We start from the raw sequence: 12,808 nt of genomic DNA, 5'->3' as shown, positions 1-12,808 counted from the left end.
ATTAATGTGGCTTTGATGTTACTTCAGTCTGCCTTTGTGGGAACAGTCTGAGAATGTTGCCTGATTTTAGTTTGACCTATTAATAGTTTTGTTTTTCATGCGAGCAAGTTGACAAGTCTAAATCTGTTCTGCAATGTGCTTGTATCCTCAGCTGCCTGTTTTATGGAACATGTGAGAAAATGGAATAGAGGCTTGTATTTGTCCTGCCATTTTATAGTGTGTCACAAGTGTGAGCTTTTGTTCTTACCTTAAAATAGAAGACCCTCCCTAACTCCTCTGGTGTTAGTGGGAGCATTTTGGCAGACCAATACATTGTTGCTACAAGGCAAACAGTGTTGATTTCTGATGGGTGTTTTTAGGAATTTTGGGCTAAAGAATGAAATAACGTTTTCAGTGTGGAGGTTGTGGCTTTTATTATTTCTTTTGCCTAATAAAACAAAGGTATACAATTTGTTTGTTTTCTTTTCTTTTGTATGTGTGAAGATGAATTTAACTTTGAACAGGACATGTCTGAAAAGAAAAAGCACAGTCCAGAATCAAATGAAAATTCTCCAGAGGTGAGTGGTCTTACTCATGTTAACTCACTGAGATAGTGCAGGTTCACAGTACTCTGTCTTTGTGGTACATAACTACCTTGTATTTTGTTGACAGCCCTATTAAAATTGTCTTCTAAAAGTACTAAGGATTTATGTAACTCTGTCACAAAGTACAAACTCGCAGACCATAAGACATTAATATCTCATTATGGAAGTAGGACTAAGTCCCTTCCTAGGCTTAATGGTGCTTACAAAATGTCTAGAAAGCAATTATATAGAATTACATTGTATAGAAATCATGTTTTCTGAAAACTATGTAATTGATGTTGACAGTTTAGTCATTAACAAATACAACTTGCTTTTAAAAAATATTGTCTGTCAACATTTTTTAAAGTCTTTGTTATCTCCTAGGCATGTATTTGAGATATTCTACAGTATGGGTTATAAACAAATGTCTGATCCCTCGAGATTAAAATTTATGCTGGCCTCTAGAAATAGACACTGATCTCAGAAAGGTGTTGGCTTTCATCGTTTGGGGGTTTTTGCCTTAAATGTGGAAGTAGAAGGAAATTTAAGGAATACATTTTTATATTTGTTCACTCAAGGCTTGAGTCTCTAAGAACCATTCTGGGGGAGATACTGCTAAACTTCAGTAAATGCTGAATGAGGCATTTAAGCTTTCCTTGAATATAAGAGAGTCTTATTGGGGATTTTGCAATCTGAGCATCTGACTTTTTTACTTAAAAGTTCTCTTTCAAAGCTTAAAACTTCAAAGGAAGGGGCCCTTTTTTGCTAAAGGTCCTGTTTGTATAAAGAATATCAGTAATCTGTGTATTGGGGTAATTAGAATATGAACTGTTTAAAGCACTTGCTCAACATACAGCATGTAGCCTGTGCTATATGGCACTAGGAAAAGGGGCTCATGGGATGTAAATTCTGGAGTTCTTGTAGGGGGTAAGCCAGCAGCATTTGTGAGACCAAGTGATAGAGATTTTGTGGCTAGGGGAGCAGAAGGCACTCCATTCTCAGACATGCTTTGTGCCTGAGTCAAACCACTGAGAATTTTGTATAACTAAGAGTTGTCTTGTTTCTTTTCACCTATATTAGTTGATTTCGTAGCAGGCAGTGTCTCTTGCAATTAAACTTTCCTTATCTATTTTTTAACTGAAAAGTACTACTACTGCCACTGTCACATTATGAATTCAGTTAGCAGTCTTTGTATTGTATTGCTCAGGTGCCAGTGGTCAGTGACAGTGAGTAAAATATTTTTGTCCTTTATTTTTAATAGGAAAATCAGCCTGTAGTAGTGAAACGTAAAAGGGGACGGCCTCGTAAATACCCTCTTGAAGCAGTACAACCTGGTGGTAAGTAGCTCATAATACCTGTGTGGGAAAACAAGGATAATAGTGACATTCAAGTTCTGAACTCATATTTCTTCCCTCAGGTGGGGAGTCAAAAGCTGATATGAGCACTGGGAATGTAAGTGCCTTTATTTTGTTTGGGTGCATTTAAACACAGTATTTCAAGAGCCATTTATCTGTTTAAGAGTTAACAGCATTTCAGAAACATCTTGTGGAAAACTTGATATTTGAGTTCAGTCTAAGCAAACAAAACTTATTGATAGTATCTCTTAATATAGCTGAACATTTTAAGCAAAATATAGTGTTAAGTCAGAACATAGCAAATTACCTATCAGCTTCACACTTAGTTCACTTAATACAAGTGTTATCCTAGCTAGCAATATATACCTGTGTGCAGGGTGAATTTTTGGTGGTGTGCATATGTGACTTTTAGTTCGTGCTGTGAGTAATTTTGGCCTGAAGAGCAAGGGTGACTTTATTTCAAAAATGAGAGGTTTTTTCCCCCTCTACTGAATAGATCATAATAATAGCACATAGGATCTTTTCATAGCTGTAAAATAAAATATTATGTAAAGCAGTTGTATTACACCTCATGCAAGCGATAGAGACATACTGGTGAGAACCTAGGAGCTCATGAAACACGTCTGTCTTCTAAAGCTCAGGGGTAGTTTTATTTCCTAACCCCTGTGAAGGATATTCACAGCTAAGAAGGTGGTCTGTTGGTATTGTTTCTGCAATCCAGTTGGATTGCAGCACAGGGCAGTGATGGGTCAGGCATGTTTGTGGAGCACAGCCAGTTGGATTTATTCTGGTTAAAGGCTTCTGTCTAGGGAATGCCTCTCTTTCAGAATCAACATTATTGCATAGAAAAGGGTGGATTTTAAAAATGAAGTTGTGTTGAAACACTGGTTTTCTTCCTGCTTGCCTGGTGACGCACCAGGTGGCATGGCTGTTGGAAATCTTGGGAATTTACCTAGTTTATGGATAAAAGGAATTATTGTCTCTGCTTCTTCTGTCCTCATATTTCAGGGAGCCCTTTGAGTCCTGTCCCTTCTTACAGGTTGGCTGGAATTCTGTTTCAGGATTCCTAGTCTTTCCTGATGGATTTTTTTTTCAATATTAATTTAATTAAATGTAATTTGAACTGGTGTGGATTTTGGTATTTGATTTTTCAGTTTTGGTGTTGTGGGCTGGTTTTTGTTTGGTTGGTTTTTGGGGCATTTTTTAAATCACCCTCAGAAATAGATGTACCATGGCCCCTCAGTACTGGAACAGAATCATCTTGTTCTGGTTCAAGTGTTTAAAGGTCTTGTACTTCCTAGTGGTGAGTGAGGGGTTGGTGTGAGCTGCAGGCTGGCTCAGGGAGGAGTGATACCTGCCCTCCACCTGAAACAGGAGGGCATGGCAGTTTCCCCAGGGCTGCTTTGGGAACACATTGCTACTTTAGAGGAACTATAGGCATCCTGGTGTGGTCATTCAGTGGTGAAAGCACTGAAGTTTTTGGGCAGTCATCATAGGACATTGTGTAATTATATATAGCTTTTTCTGCATTCTGAGTAAATAAACAATTTCTAGTGACTTTTTCTAAAGTGAATGTACTAACTTCTTTGTTGATAATTAAATTATTGGAAATGTGACTGAAACTGCTTTTATCTTTTGTGTCTTTTATTGCAATGACTTTAGTGTCAGGTTACTGAAAGTGCTGTGATTTGTTTATGGGCTGATTTGTTTCAGTTATTTTTCAAAATGGAAAAATGCATCCTACTCCTAAACTACAGTACAAACTTTGTGTGCTTGTTAGTGTTCCTGTTTTCTAGATTTACAGATTCATTCTACATTGAATGTGAGCAAGTTTCTGTGATAATGTGATGCAATGCTGAATTTTCCTCATTTTATTTAAATTTAAAAAAACACTTTTTTTTAATTTCAGCTGCAGTCTTCTACCTTTGCAAATAGAGGGAAAACACCTCAAACAGGTAAGCAAATTATACTTGCCTCAATATGTAAAACGAAAAGATGGAAGAAATGGAAGAGGGTTTTCACAAAAATCATGTGGGTCCTTCTTCATCCTGCCATCATCTCTGGCAGTCAGTGTTATTCATGAACGAAAGCATCTGACGAAAGAGATGAAGACTTGTCCCTAATTGCTACGTAGTTTTCTGTTCCAAAAAAGAGCAGCTTGATAAGAACTTAATTTATAAGATGAAGCAGCATTGCTCAGTGCTGAATAATGCATTGCAGAATGTACCAAACAATTGAGTAGGCTAAGTGCATGGCAGAGCTTCAGAGGAAGGTAGGTGCCCCATCAGACTGGCTCTTAGTGATTATTTTCCATTTCTGCATGTTTTCTTTCATACAGCAACTACCAATCACACTTACTACATTGCATTTCAAATTTTAGTCACATAATTGTTTTATCTGTGGATTTGTATCTAAAGATCTTAGCGGTATCTTGAGGGGATATTTCTTTCCCTTTTCACCACTGCTGTAAGATCTTTGGAACATGGTTGCTTAGCTTGACTCAAAAATGTCATTCAAGTGCTTCAAACTAAAATATAATCAAGTGAAATACTTTTCTGTTTCTCTTTTCTAATCTTTCTTGTGTATAGAGTCTGAACTGCACTGGTTGTTTAAATGTGTCTTTTTAATTATGGCCATTCATAAAGAAACTTTAAAAAGCCATTTTAGGAAGCAGGTGAACTGAAAAGTAGGTTAATTTTTTTTGTTTGTAAACAAATGCAAACAGGCAGAAAATTTGAGAAACCAAATCTTCAAAACAAATCTTCTGGAGTTTCCAAAAGCTTAGGTTTCTACAGATATACTAATCTGGCTGCACTGAACATATGGGCTGTTTCCTATTTTCTCCACATTTGTTAAAATGTCAGCTTTAATCCATATGCTTCAGAATTGTCTCTGGAGGGTTAGCTTGTTGTGTGGTACTTGACTTCTGTGAACTGCAAAGACAACAGACAAAAATGTGAGAATGAAATAAAAGTGTGTTCTGCTTTGCTTTTTATTCAAAAGCACAAACACCTGACTGTGTACTTAAAGTTTGAGTGTGTTGTGTAACATTTCTGTTTTCTGGGTAAAAGGCTGTTGCTATCACAGCAATGTTCAGAGGAGTATATAAAGGGGAATGTACTGTTAATTTTTTCCTCCTGTATCAGCATTCATGGGCATAAAGGAGTTGAGAACCCCTGGTGATGAAAAGGAAGTCAAGTTGAATCCCTCTGTGCAGTTCACTTACTCTGGTACTTTCTGGTGTTCTGCATAAGGATTTGCAGTAGGAACAGACCCACATATGGAGTGGGATGCAGAGTTTTATTTTTGGTCACTACAGCACATGCAATTAAGAGACACAGGTTTTCTGAAGGTATCATCCTCCCATAACACTAACACTGAACTTGAAACTAATTACTTAGCACTAATCAACAGTTGCTGCTCTAAAATAAGTACAATTTTTACTATTTTTATACTTATCTTTAGGCAAAATGCTACATTTTTGTATCTTACAGAGGGTTAGCTGTTAAAGGCATGTCATGGACCTAGATGGGATTATTCTTCAGTCAAAAACCCCTTTGCTACAGATTTGCCAAAGTGAACCAGAATTATGAAGTATCTCTTTTGAACTCAATAGAACCAATACATGCTGATTGTATTATGTAGGTGCTTATGTTTTGTGTAGAGCTTAATGCAGTGGACAGTCTTTTGTTTTATTTCACTTTTTTTTGGAAGACTTGATTATATTTCTGTTTTACTTCATTTGCATGTGTATAAAAGTTTTTCCCCATAACCTTACGAAGGAGTGCCAAAAAGCTTGTGAATTTTAGAATATGTTTCTGCTCTTTGAGATCTATTTTAGATCCTTTGCATTGTCATTCTTTTGTTTGTTTTCTCCGTCTAATTGGTGAGGAGTTTACACTTTGTGTCCTCTGTTATTTAGCTTTCAGAAATTAGACAGCAATTTTATGGCAGGGGAAAAATATATAAAACTTTGCTTTTATTTAGGTTTCTCTTTTCTGTTGCTAAGGGTTTTTATCCTTGCAGTGTTGGAGATAATTCCATTTGACAGAGTTCAAAAGCTTTGTGAAATAATCTCTCTCATCACAGAGTTAGGGTAGAAGTAGTAACCATGGAGAGAAGCCAAGCTGAGACATGGGATGTAGGGTTAAAAATCTGTTTTAACATGTATAGGCTAGCCTGTAAAACTTACTGAGTTGGAAGTAAGAAGTATTTCATCAGAGGAAGTCATGTAATTCGCATACTAGAAAGTTTTTAAATAGTGTCTTTTTGAGCTTCATCTTGGTACGAATGCAGTTAAGTACTAGAACAGATCACCTGAAGGAACAGTGTTCTTGGAGACTTTCAAAACTGGACTGAACAAGATCTTGTGCAAAATCAGATCAATTCATTTAGCCATGCTTGGGACAGGAGATTAGACTAGGTGACCTCTAGAGGCCCCTTCTAAGCCAAATTTTTCTGTGATTCTCTGATTGGTTGACAGTAGTTAAAGGGGGTAAGTATCTTCTGCTTTTCCATTAAAACAAAACAGCATATGCAACAAAGCAATAAATATAGTCAGTCTTATAAAGCCTTAGTACTTAAAAATTTAATAATTGTCCCAGTCTCTGTATGTAACAAAGTACAAGAAAGCTATTTTCTAAATTAGAAAGAGACTTGAAATGTTTTTAGGGCAACTGTGATGTTTACACAAAGTTGAGAGAGTATGAAAGAATTCCCTTTTAAATTAATTGGTAAAAGATTTGAAGTTCAGGATCAAGTTTTTGTTCTTTCCTTTCTTTTTAGGTACAGACATATCTAATAAGAAAGAAACGACAAATGTAAGTGTGATTTGTAAATTTACAAGCAGTATGTAATGAAAAATGTCTGTCTTTTGTGTTAAGTAAATAGTTCTTGACTTACATGGTTCCATTTTGTTTTTTCAGGAAGATGAAGCTGAGAAAGCAGAAATGGTTGTGCGTAAAAGGGGAAGAAAGCCCAGGCGTTCTCTGGTTCAATCAGAGGAAACGGGTAAAAGCATGAGAAGCTGTGCTGCTCCTAACAGAATAAGAAAATACTGCTGTGCCTTTGTTTACTAATAGCAACAAGATAAGCTTTATTCAATTTTCCTTTCTTGAGGAAAAATCATTGAATTACAGCTAGTGTAAATATTATGTAAATATGTGTAAATTGCTGTAATCTCATGTCAGAATTGCTACATCCCAGATGCTTTTATAAAGCCTCATGAATTTTCTATGAATTCTGGCTATGAGCTGTGTAAGTAAACTGTGGTGAATGTGTTAGCAAGATTAAGTCAAACAAGTGTGAATTAAAAATGTTGAAATATGAAGGAAATGGAAAACTACTTACTGAAAATGGGACTTGTGACTAGAATACCTTTTCTAAATTAAGTGTTCATATCCTTTTGGAGGCCTTTTGGAAAATTATAGCATATGTGTGAAATTTTAAATGGACAGAAACAATGGAGCCAGAGAAGAAACGTCGGAAATTGACATCTTCTGAAGATGAGCTAAAAGAGCAAGAGGAAGGTGAGGAAGAGGATGGTGAGGAAGATGAGGACACACATTCTGGGGCCACAACTAGATCAGCCACAAGATTAGAGGCTCAAAGGTAACTGTGTGGACACTCCAATAACAAGCTTTTTTCTACCTTGTTTTTGGTTGTTGCAGGGTTTGTTGCAGGGAAGAGCTTGTGACTTCCTCTTTTTGCCTTTTTCTGTTTGTTTGTTTGTTTTAAATTGTTAAGAGCTTCCCAAATAATTTTCCTTCTAATTCTAGTACCACTCCCTAAGGAATGAAGAGACAATAGGTAAGGTTAAGGGAAATTGTTAGGGTCACAAAAGGCATATTTGAATATGTAACAAGGTAAGAATTTATCCTATTGGCACTCTTCGTCCTAGTGGTGGCTCAGAATTTAAGTCTAAGGCCACTTAGTTCTGATGGGTAAAATGGGACATGGGAGTTGATTGTACAATTCACCATTTGGTATTTGGTGTTGGAACAAGGTGAAAATAAAATTATCCCTGTCTGTTTCTTTAAGTACACTGTCCAAGTTGAATATGTGAATCTGCAGTACTGGAGAATTTTATTTCTAGTATGGTGATCTGCAAGCTTGGAAAGCAATCTTGCTGTGAAAGACAGGTGTGGGTAGCAAGAGTTCTGTTTACAGGAAGCTGTTCTTCATCTGCCTTTTTGCAGGCATACTGAATTCTAGCAGAGCTCATCCTCTTGATCTTTTTGTGGAAACAATGAAACACAGCAGCTTTGGGAAGTTTTGATGTGCGTTGCTGTCTTTCAGAAGAGAATTGGAGTACAGGCATTTTTATGTTGGTGGTGGGATTACTTTCAATATCTACTTTCGATATCTACTTCCCTCTTAAGGATATTATGTTATATTGCATATAAAACATATTAGCCTTTGGGCAGTACTTGAAGCACAGTTGCCACAGTGCTCTTGAACTGATAATTTCAGAACTGAATCTGAAAGTAATTATGTGATTCTTCATTTACATAAAAACTCTGAAGGTTTACCACTACCACTTAGTAAACAACAGTTTTATTTTGGTAAAGGCCTAGGGACTTCCTTTAGTCTCACACAATTGTTAACTCTAAAATTGTAATAAAGGTTTAGGTTTTTGTGGGTTTATTCTGCTTGCTTGTGGAAACATCTACTTTTTTTTATAAATTTGGGGTTGTGTCTCAGATTTCCAGTGCTACCTTTCTGGCTCTGATTGCAACAAAGCATTTCTACCTTAAGGTGCTGTGTGCAGTCTGTATTTTATAAATAGCATCTGGGAATAAGTCTGTGGAAGAGGATGCTTCTTCATATTCAGCATTGCTGGATTTCTCTGACTTAAATCACCTCTTTTCTAAACTAGGAAATTAATCACCAATAACCAGTTTTTCAGGTTTCTGAACCTGTGGATACCAAAGCTTACATGAGTGAATTCACACTATAGGACGTTCTTTTAAACATAGACACTTAGGTACAAAAATTATTGCAAGATTGGGAATTTATTGGTTTGGCTTTGGTTTTCTTTGTAAATAACAAATATTGTCAGTAAAGCAATCTTTTGATTCTACATTTGATATAAAAATACCAAGCTTGGCTTCGCAGTGGGTCTTGAAGCAGGCAAATATAGTTTTTTCACTGTTTCTTTTGGAAACTTTGATTTATTTGTTGCAAATACTGTGCAGTCTTGATTATCTGCACTTGGAATGCAAGAAGAAATTTACTTGGTAAAAGTATTTTGTTATATATAAATTCATCATTCTTTTGTATTACAGAAAACAGTCCAGCAAGCCAACCACACGTGCAACCTCTAAAGGCAGCAGTCCAAGTTCAGTTTCTCCTAGAAAACGACAGAAACTAGCAGCTAAAAAAAGATCTCCAAGTGATACAAAAATTAATAAATCTCCTCCATTGACACAGTAAGTATTAAAGTTGAATCTACTTTGAGGATTTGTTCTGGAAGCCACTACAGTGATCCTTTCCTTATATGTAACATACCGCTTCAAAATCTGAACAGCAGACTAGTTTTGTTCTGTTCTCATGTGAATTATAAAAGCTTTTAAAGGATTTTCTTTTGTTTACATTTTTTTCTTTTTCTTCCTTTATTTGACATTTGGAAGACTAGATTTTTTTCTTATATCCTTGGAAACCTCTTGGGAGAATCTGAAAATGCTGTTTATGTAGTATTTTAACTTCAGCTGTGATTCTTTCCTGGGTGGGGGGTAAGAGCATTGGTAGTTCAGGTTAAAACTAAATATGATGACATGATTCTAATGCTTCAAAGATCTAAGATCAGCTGATAAAAATAGGAAAAACTCTGAGAGACCTGATACCAAGTTTTGAATATATTTCCCTTTCCCTCCTTTCCTGGTATACTTTGTAATTTGTAAAGCTGAGATCATAATGCGGAATCCCAAGGGAATAAGTAACAAACGTGATGCACAGTTGCTCTGCATCGTGTAGTTTACCTGTAAAGTGTGTTGTATGCCAAACTTGTGTAGCTGTCATCCTTTCTGAAACGTGTCTTCAGGCTGAACGTGGAGAACTTGTGCATTGTGCACTGATGGCTGTCACAGTACACCTCAGCTCCATTATTTTGTGTGGTTAAGAATGGCCAAGAGTTTAAGCCCATTTACAGTTAGTTGCAGCTGAAATATGGTGAGCATATGGAAGGGTGTGTGAATGCACAGGGTAAGGGTATGTGGTGTCTGCCCTTTACTCCCTCTTGTGTCTGCTGGGCTCTCATGAGACACTGTTGCTGCTATTCTTTGTGAGACAGGGGACAGGGTAATGAAGTCCATTATGTTCTGTTTTAAATCCATAAATCTTTTCAGAGACAGAGAAGGAAGAAGTAGAATTCTAGCCCCAAATTGTACATGTGGAGCACCTTACAACATACAGAATTAGTACCCCATATCTTATTAAGAAGTGAGTTTTAGTAGAAAGCTTTTATATAATATATCAGAGATGGACAGTTCATCAGAGATGGACAATTTAGTTCAGCCCTCTGAGTAGAATTGTGCCTGACCACTCTTCATTGTGGAAATAATTATTAATATGCTTTTCAGGTTAAAGGTGCAGTCTGCCAAGCGTAAAAGGGAGGACAGCCCAACAGTGGTACGGAGAAAAGGCCAGCAGAAAGCAGAGGAGATGCCATTGAAGAAAGCAAAACGATAATCTTTACCAGCCAGTACTGTTCTTGGAAGAGTCAAGAGGAAAACAAACATCTGTGCTTCTATTTTTTTTAAAGCAAAGGGATTTGCACGTGCTTGTTTCAGAGCTCTAAGTTAAACAATGCAGTACTTTTAAGTTACATTTTAAACAGCTTTATAAACTATTGTTTATACAGAATATTATGTACATTTATTTCAGATGAAAAATAAGTTTACTTTGTATCTGAATGAAAAACAAAGTAGTTATATATTTTATCACTGACTTGGAAAGTTGGAGTTTCCCAATGTGACATGCTAATGCAGATGCTTCCAGCCCATAAGGCACCCATGTGCCTACTAATACTTTGTACATAAACTTGTAAAAATAGGTTGTATTTTACTCTGTGTATGAATCTGATCAATGATGGACATTTTATTTATTATATGGAAAGCATTGGTCTGTAAACTTTAGTATATATCTTAGGGTTTTTTAATTATATATTTTACATTCTATGCAGATGTCAGTAGGAAACTTCCCCTCCGCTCCCCTGGAGCTGTCTAAAATCTGAAGTTCTCTAAAATATGCTCAGACAGTTGGTAAAATATTTTTCTCGCATGCATTAAAGTAGTTTAGCATAGTGAAAGGGACTTGGCTCCTTTCTGTTCACATTTGTGGCAAAGTACAGCATTTAAAATGTAATCTTACTAGATTATATTTTCACTTGGAAATTTACTACCAACTTCAAGAAATAAATAGTACTAGGTTAGATTTATTCACAGTCAACCAATACCACCCTGAAATGAAAGTTTTATTTTGCAACTAAACATGTGTTCTTTCAGTATTTCTCTTTTTCAACAAAGAGGGACCCATTGAAATCAAATGTCACTTCTTCTAACTATAGAGCTTCAGCATTTTATGTTACATTTTATACACAGGTATTAAAAATAGAAGCTGGTATTATTGCCAGAATCTTTTTTTAATGTATATTAACTCTGGTAAGAGCAAATGTTCAAGTGAAGTTGTATATAAAGTTAAACTTTTCTTATGATCAAATGTGTCTCTTGTTATGATGTGATGAATTGCCAAACAATCTGAGATTATTTTAAGTGTTTTGTTGATATTCTGGTTTATAATTAAAAATATATTTTGGGGGTTGGAATTTTACTTTTTTTTTCTTTATTTCTCTTTTTTTTGTGAGGTTTTTTTTTTTTTTTTGAACTTGTTGTAAGGCAGATGTTTCGGTCAGATATTCTGCTAGGTTTCTTACTGAGATTTTTGTATAAAAAATATAAAATGTTTGCCAAAAATCTGAGTTGCCATATTTTATTTTCCTTTAATTGTTTTACTGGGGAACTTGTCTTTACAAATGTGTCTGGTTGGAGTCATGTCTCCATAAACTTTACCTGGTTAGTGTCTTTAAAAAATGTTCACAGGTGCTTATATTTTAGATATGTAAACAGTAGGGAAAGTCTGTTTGCCTGCCTTAGGACTCTATAAAAGTGCTCACATAATACTTTTTTAAGTAAATTAATCTGAAAGAAGAAAATATCTTAGCTCTGAAAATTAATTCCTTTTACTTTCTGCCTTAACTCTGCTGCCATAGTAATACATACCTTGCTAGCATACTGATTGATATATTCCTGTATGTTACTAATACTGATGTTTATGCACAGTTGTAGGATAAGTTGAATCTTTCCTTTTTTCAATTTTTTTCCCTTTGCCCCCTGCAGTGTGCATGGACCAAAGTTATATATTTTGTGTCAGCCTTTGTTCTGTAAGACTAAACAGGCTGAACTGCTTGTTTTTCCATGGGTGCTTTCCAGACTTTAGGTGGGATTTGGAGTCCTTCCCTGCACCTGTTCCACTTGTTTCCTTACACCTGAATTCCGTAGTGAGGTTGCTCAGGAGGTTCCTAAGGAAGCCTCACCACTGCACTGTACATTATTGTCACTTATTCTCTCTGCTGGTTGTACCTGTCCTGCTCCAGGACAGTTCATATTTGCCTCTTTCACAGGCAGAGCTCTGCTGAGGGATTATAGTGATTGACAAAGCTCTGACTTGTGTCAGATCCTTTAAACTGGCTCATGTCTGATATCTCAGTGGAAATACAGAGCTCTGAAGAGCAGTGGCAGTCTCTCAAAGCTAAGCTCCTAAGAGGTGGCCTACTGTCCTTTCCCCTAGTGATGGATAACATTAGGAATAACATCTGGGAACATCTCGTGTATG

The 12,808-nt window shown here is 36.2% G+C and overlaps 1 protein-coding gene across 1 annotated transcript in view; it reads left to right on the top strand.

Annotated features, from left to right (window-relative positions):
* The window catches only part of BOD1L1 (biorientation of chromosomes in cell division 1 like 1), a 36,903-nt gene extending 24,812 nt beyond the window's left edge, over positions 1-12,091 (top strand). Inside the window, exons 17-25 of the mRNA XM_038135313.1 lie at positions 484-557; positions 1,825-1,900; positions 1,981-2,015; positions 3,828-3,873; positions 6,704-6,738; positions 6,844-6,928; positions 7,375-7,528; positions 9,205-9,348; positions 10,498-12,091. Coding sequence (XP_037991241.1) covers positions 484-557; positions 1,825-1,900; positions 1,981-2,015; positions 3,828-3,873; positions 6,704-6,738; positions 6,844-6,928; positions 7,375-7,528; positions 9,205-9,348; positions 10,498-10,606 — 758 coding nt within the window. The 3' untranslated portion in view covers positions 10,607-12,091. The remainder of the gene's footprint in view (positions 1-483; positions 558-1,824; positions 1,901-1,980; positions 2,016-3,827; positions 3,874-6,703; positions 6,739-6,843; positions 6,929-7,374; positions 7,529-9,204; positions 9,349-10,497) is intronic.
* Positions 12,092-12,808: the final 717 nt, after the last annotated feature.

Source organism: Motacilla alba, chromosome 4 (assembly GCF_015832195.1).
Source record: "Motacilla alba alba isolate MOTALB_02 chromosome 4, Motacilla_alba_V1.0_pri, whole genome shotgun sequence".
NCBI classification, from domain to species: Eukaryota; Metazoa; Chordata; class Aves; order Passeriformes; family Motacillidae; genus Motacilla; species Motacilla alba.
The sequence above is the reverse complement of the archived record's forward strand: the minus strand, read 5'-3'. Positions and strand labels throughout refer to the sequence as shown.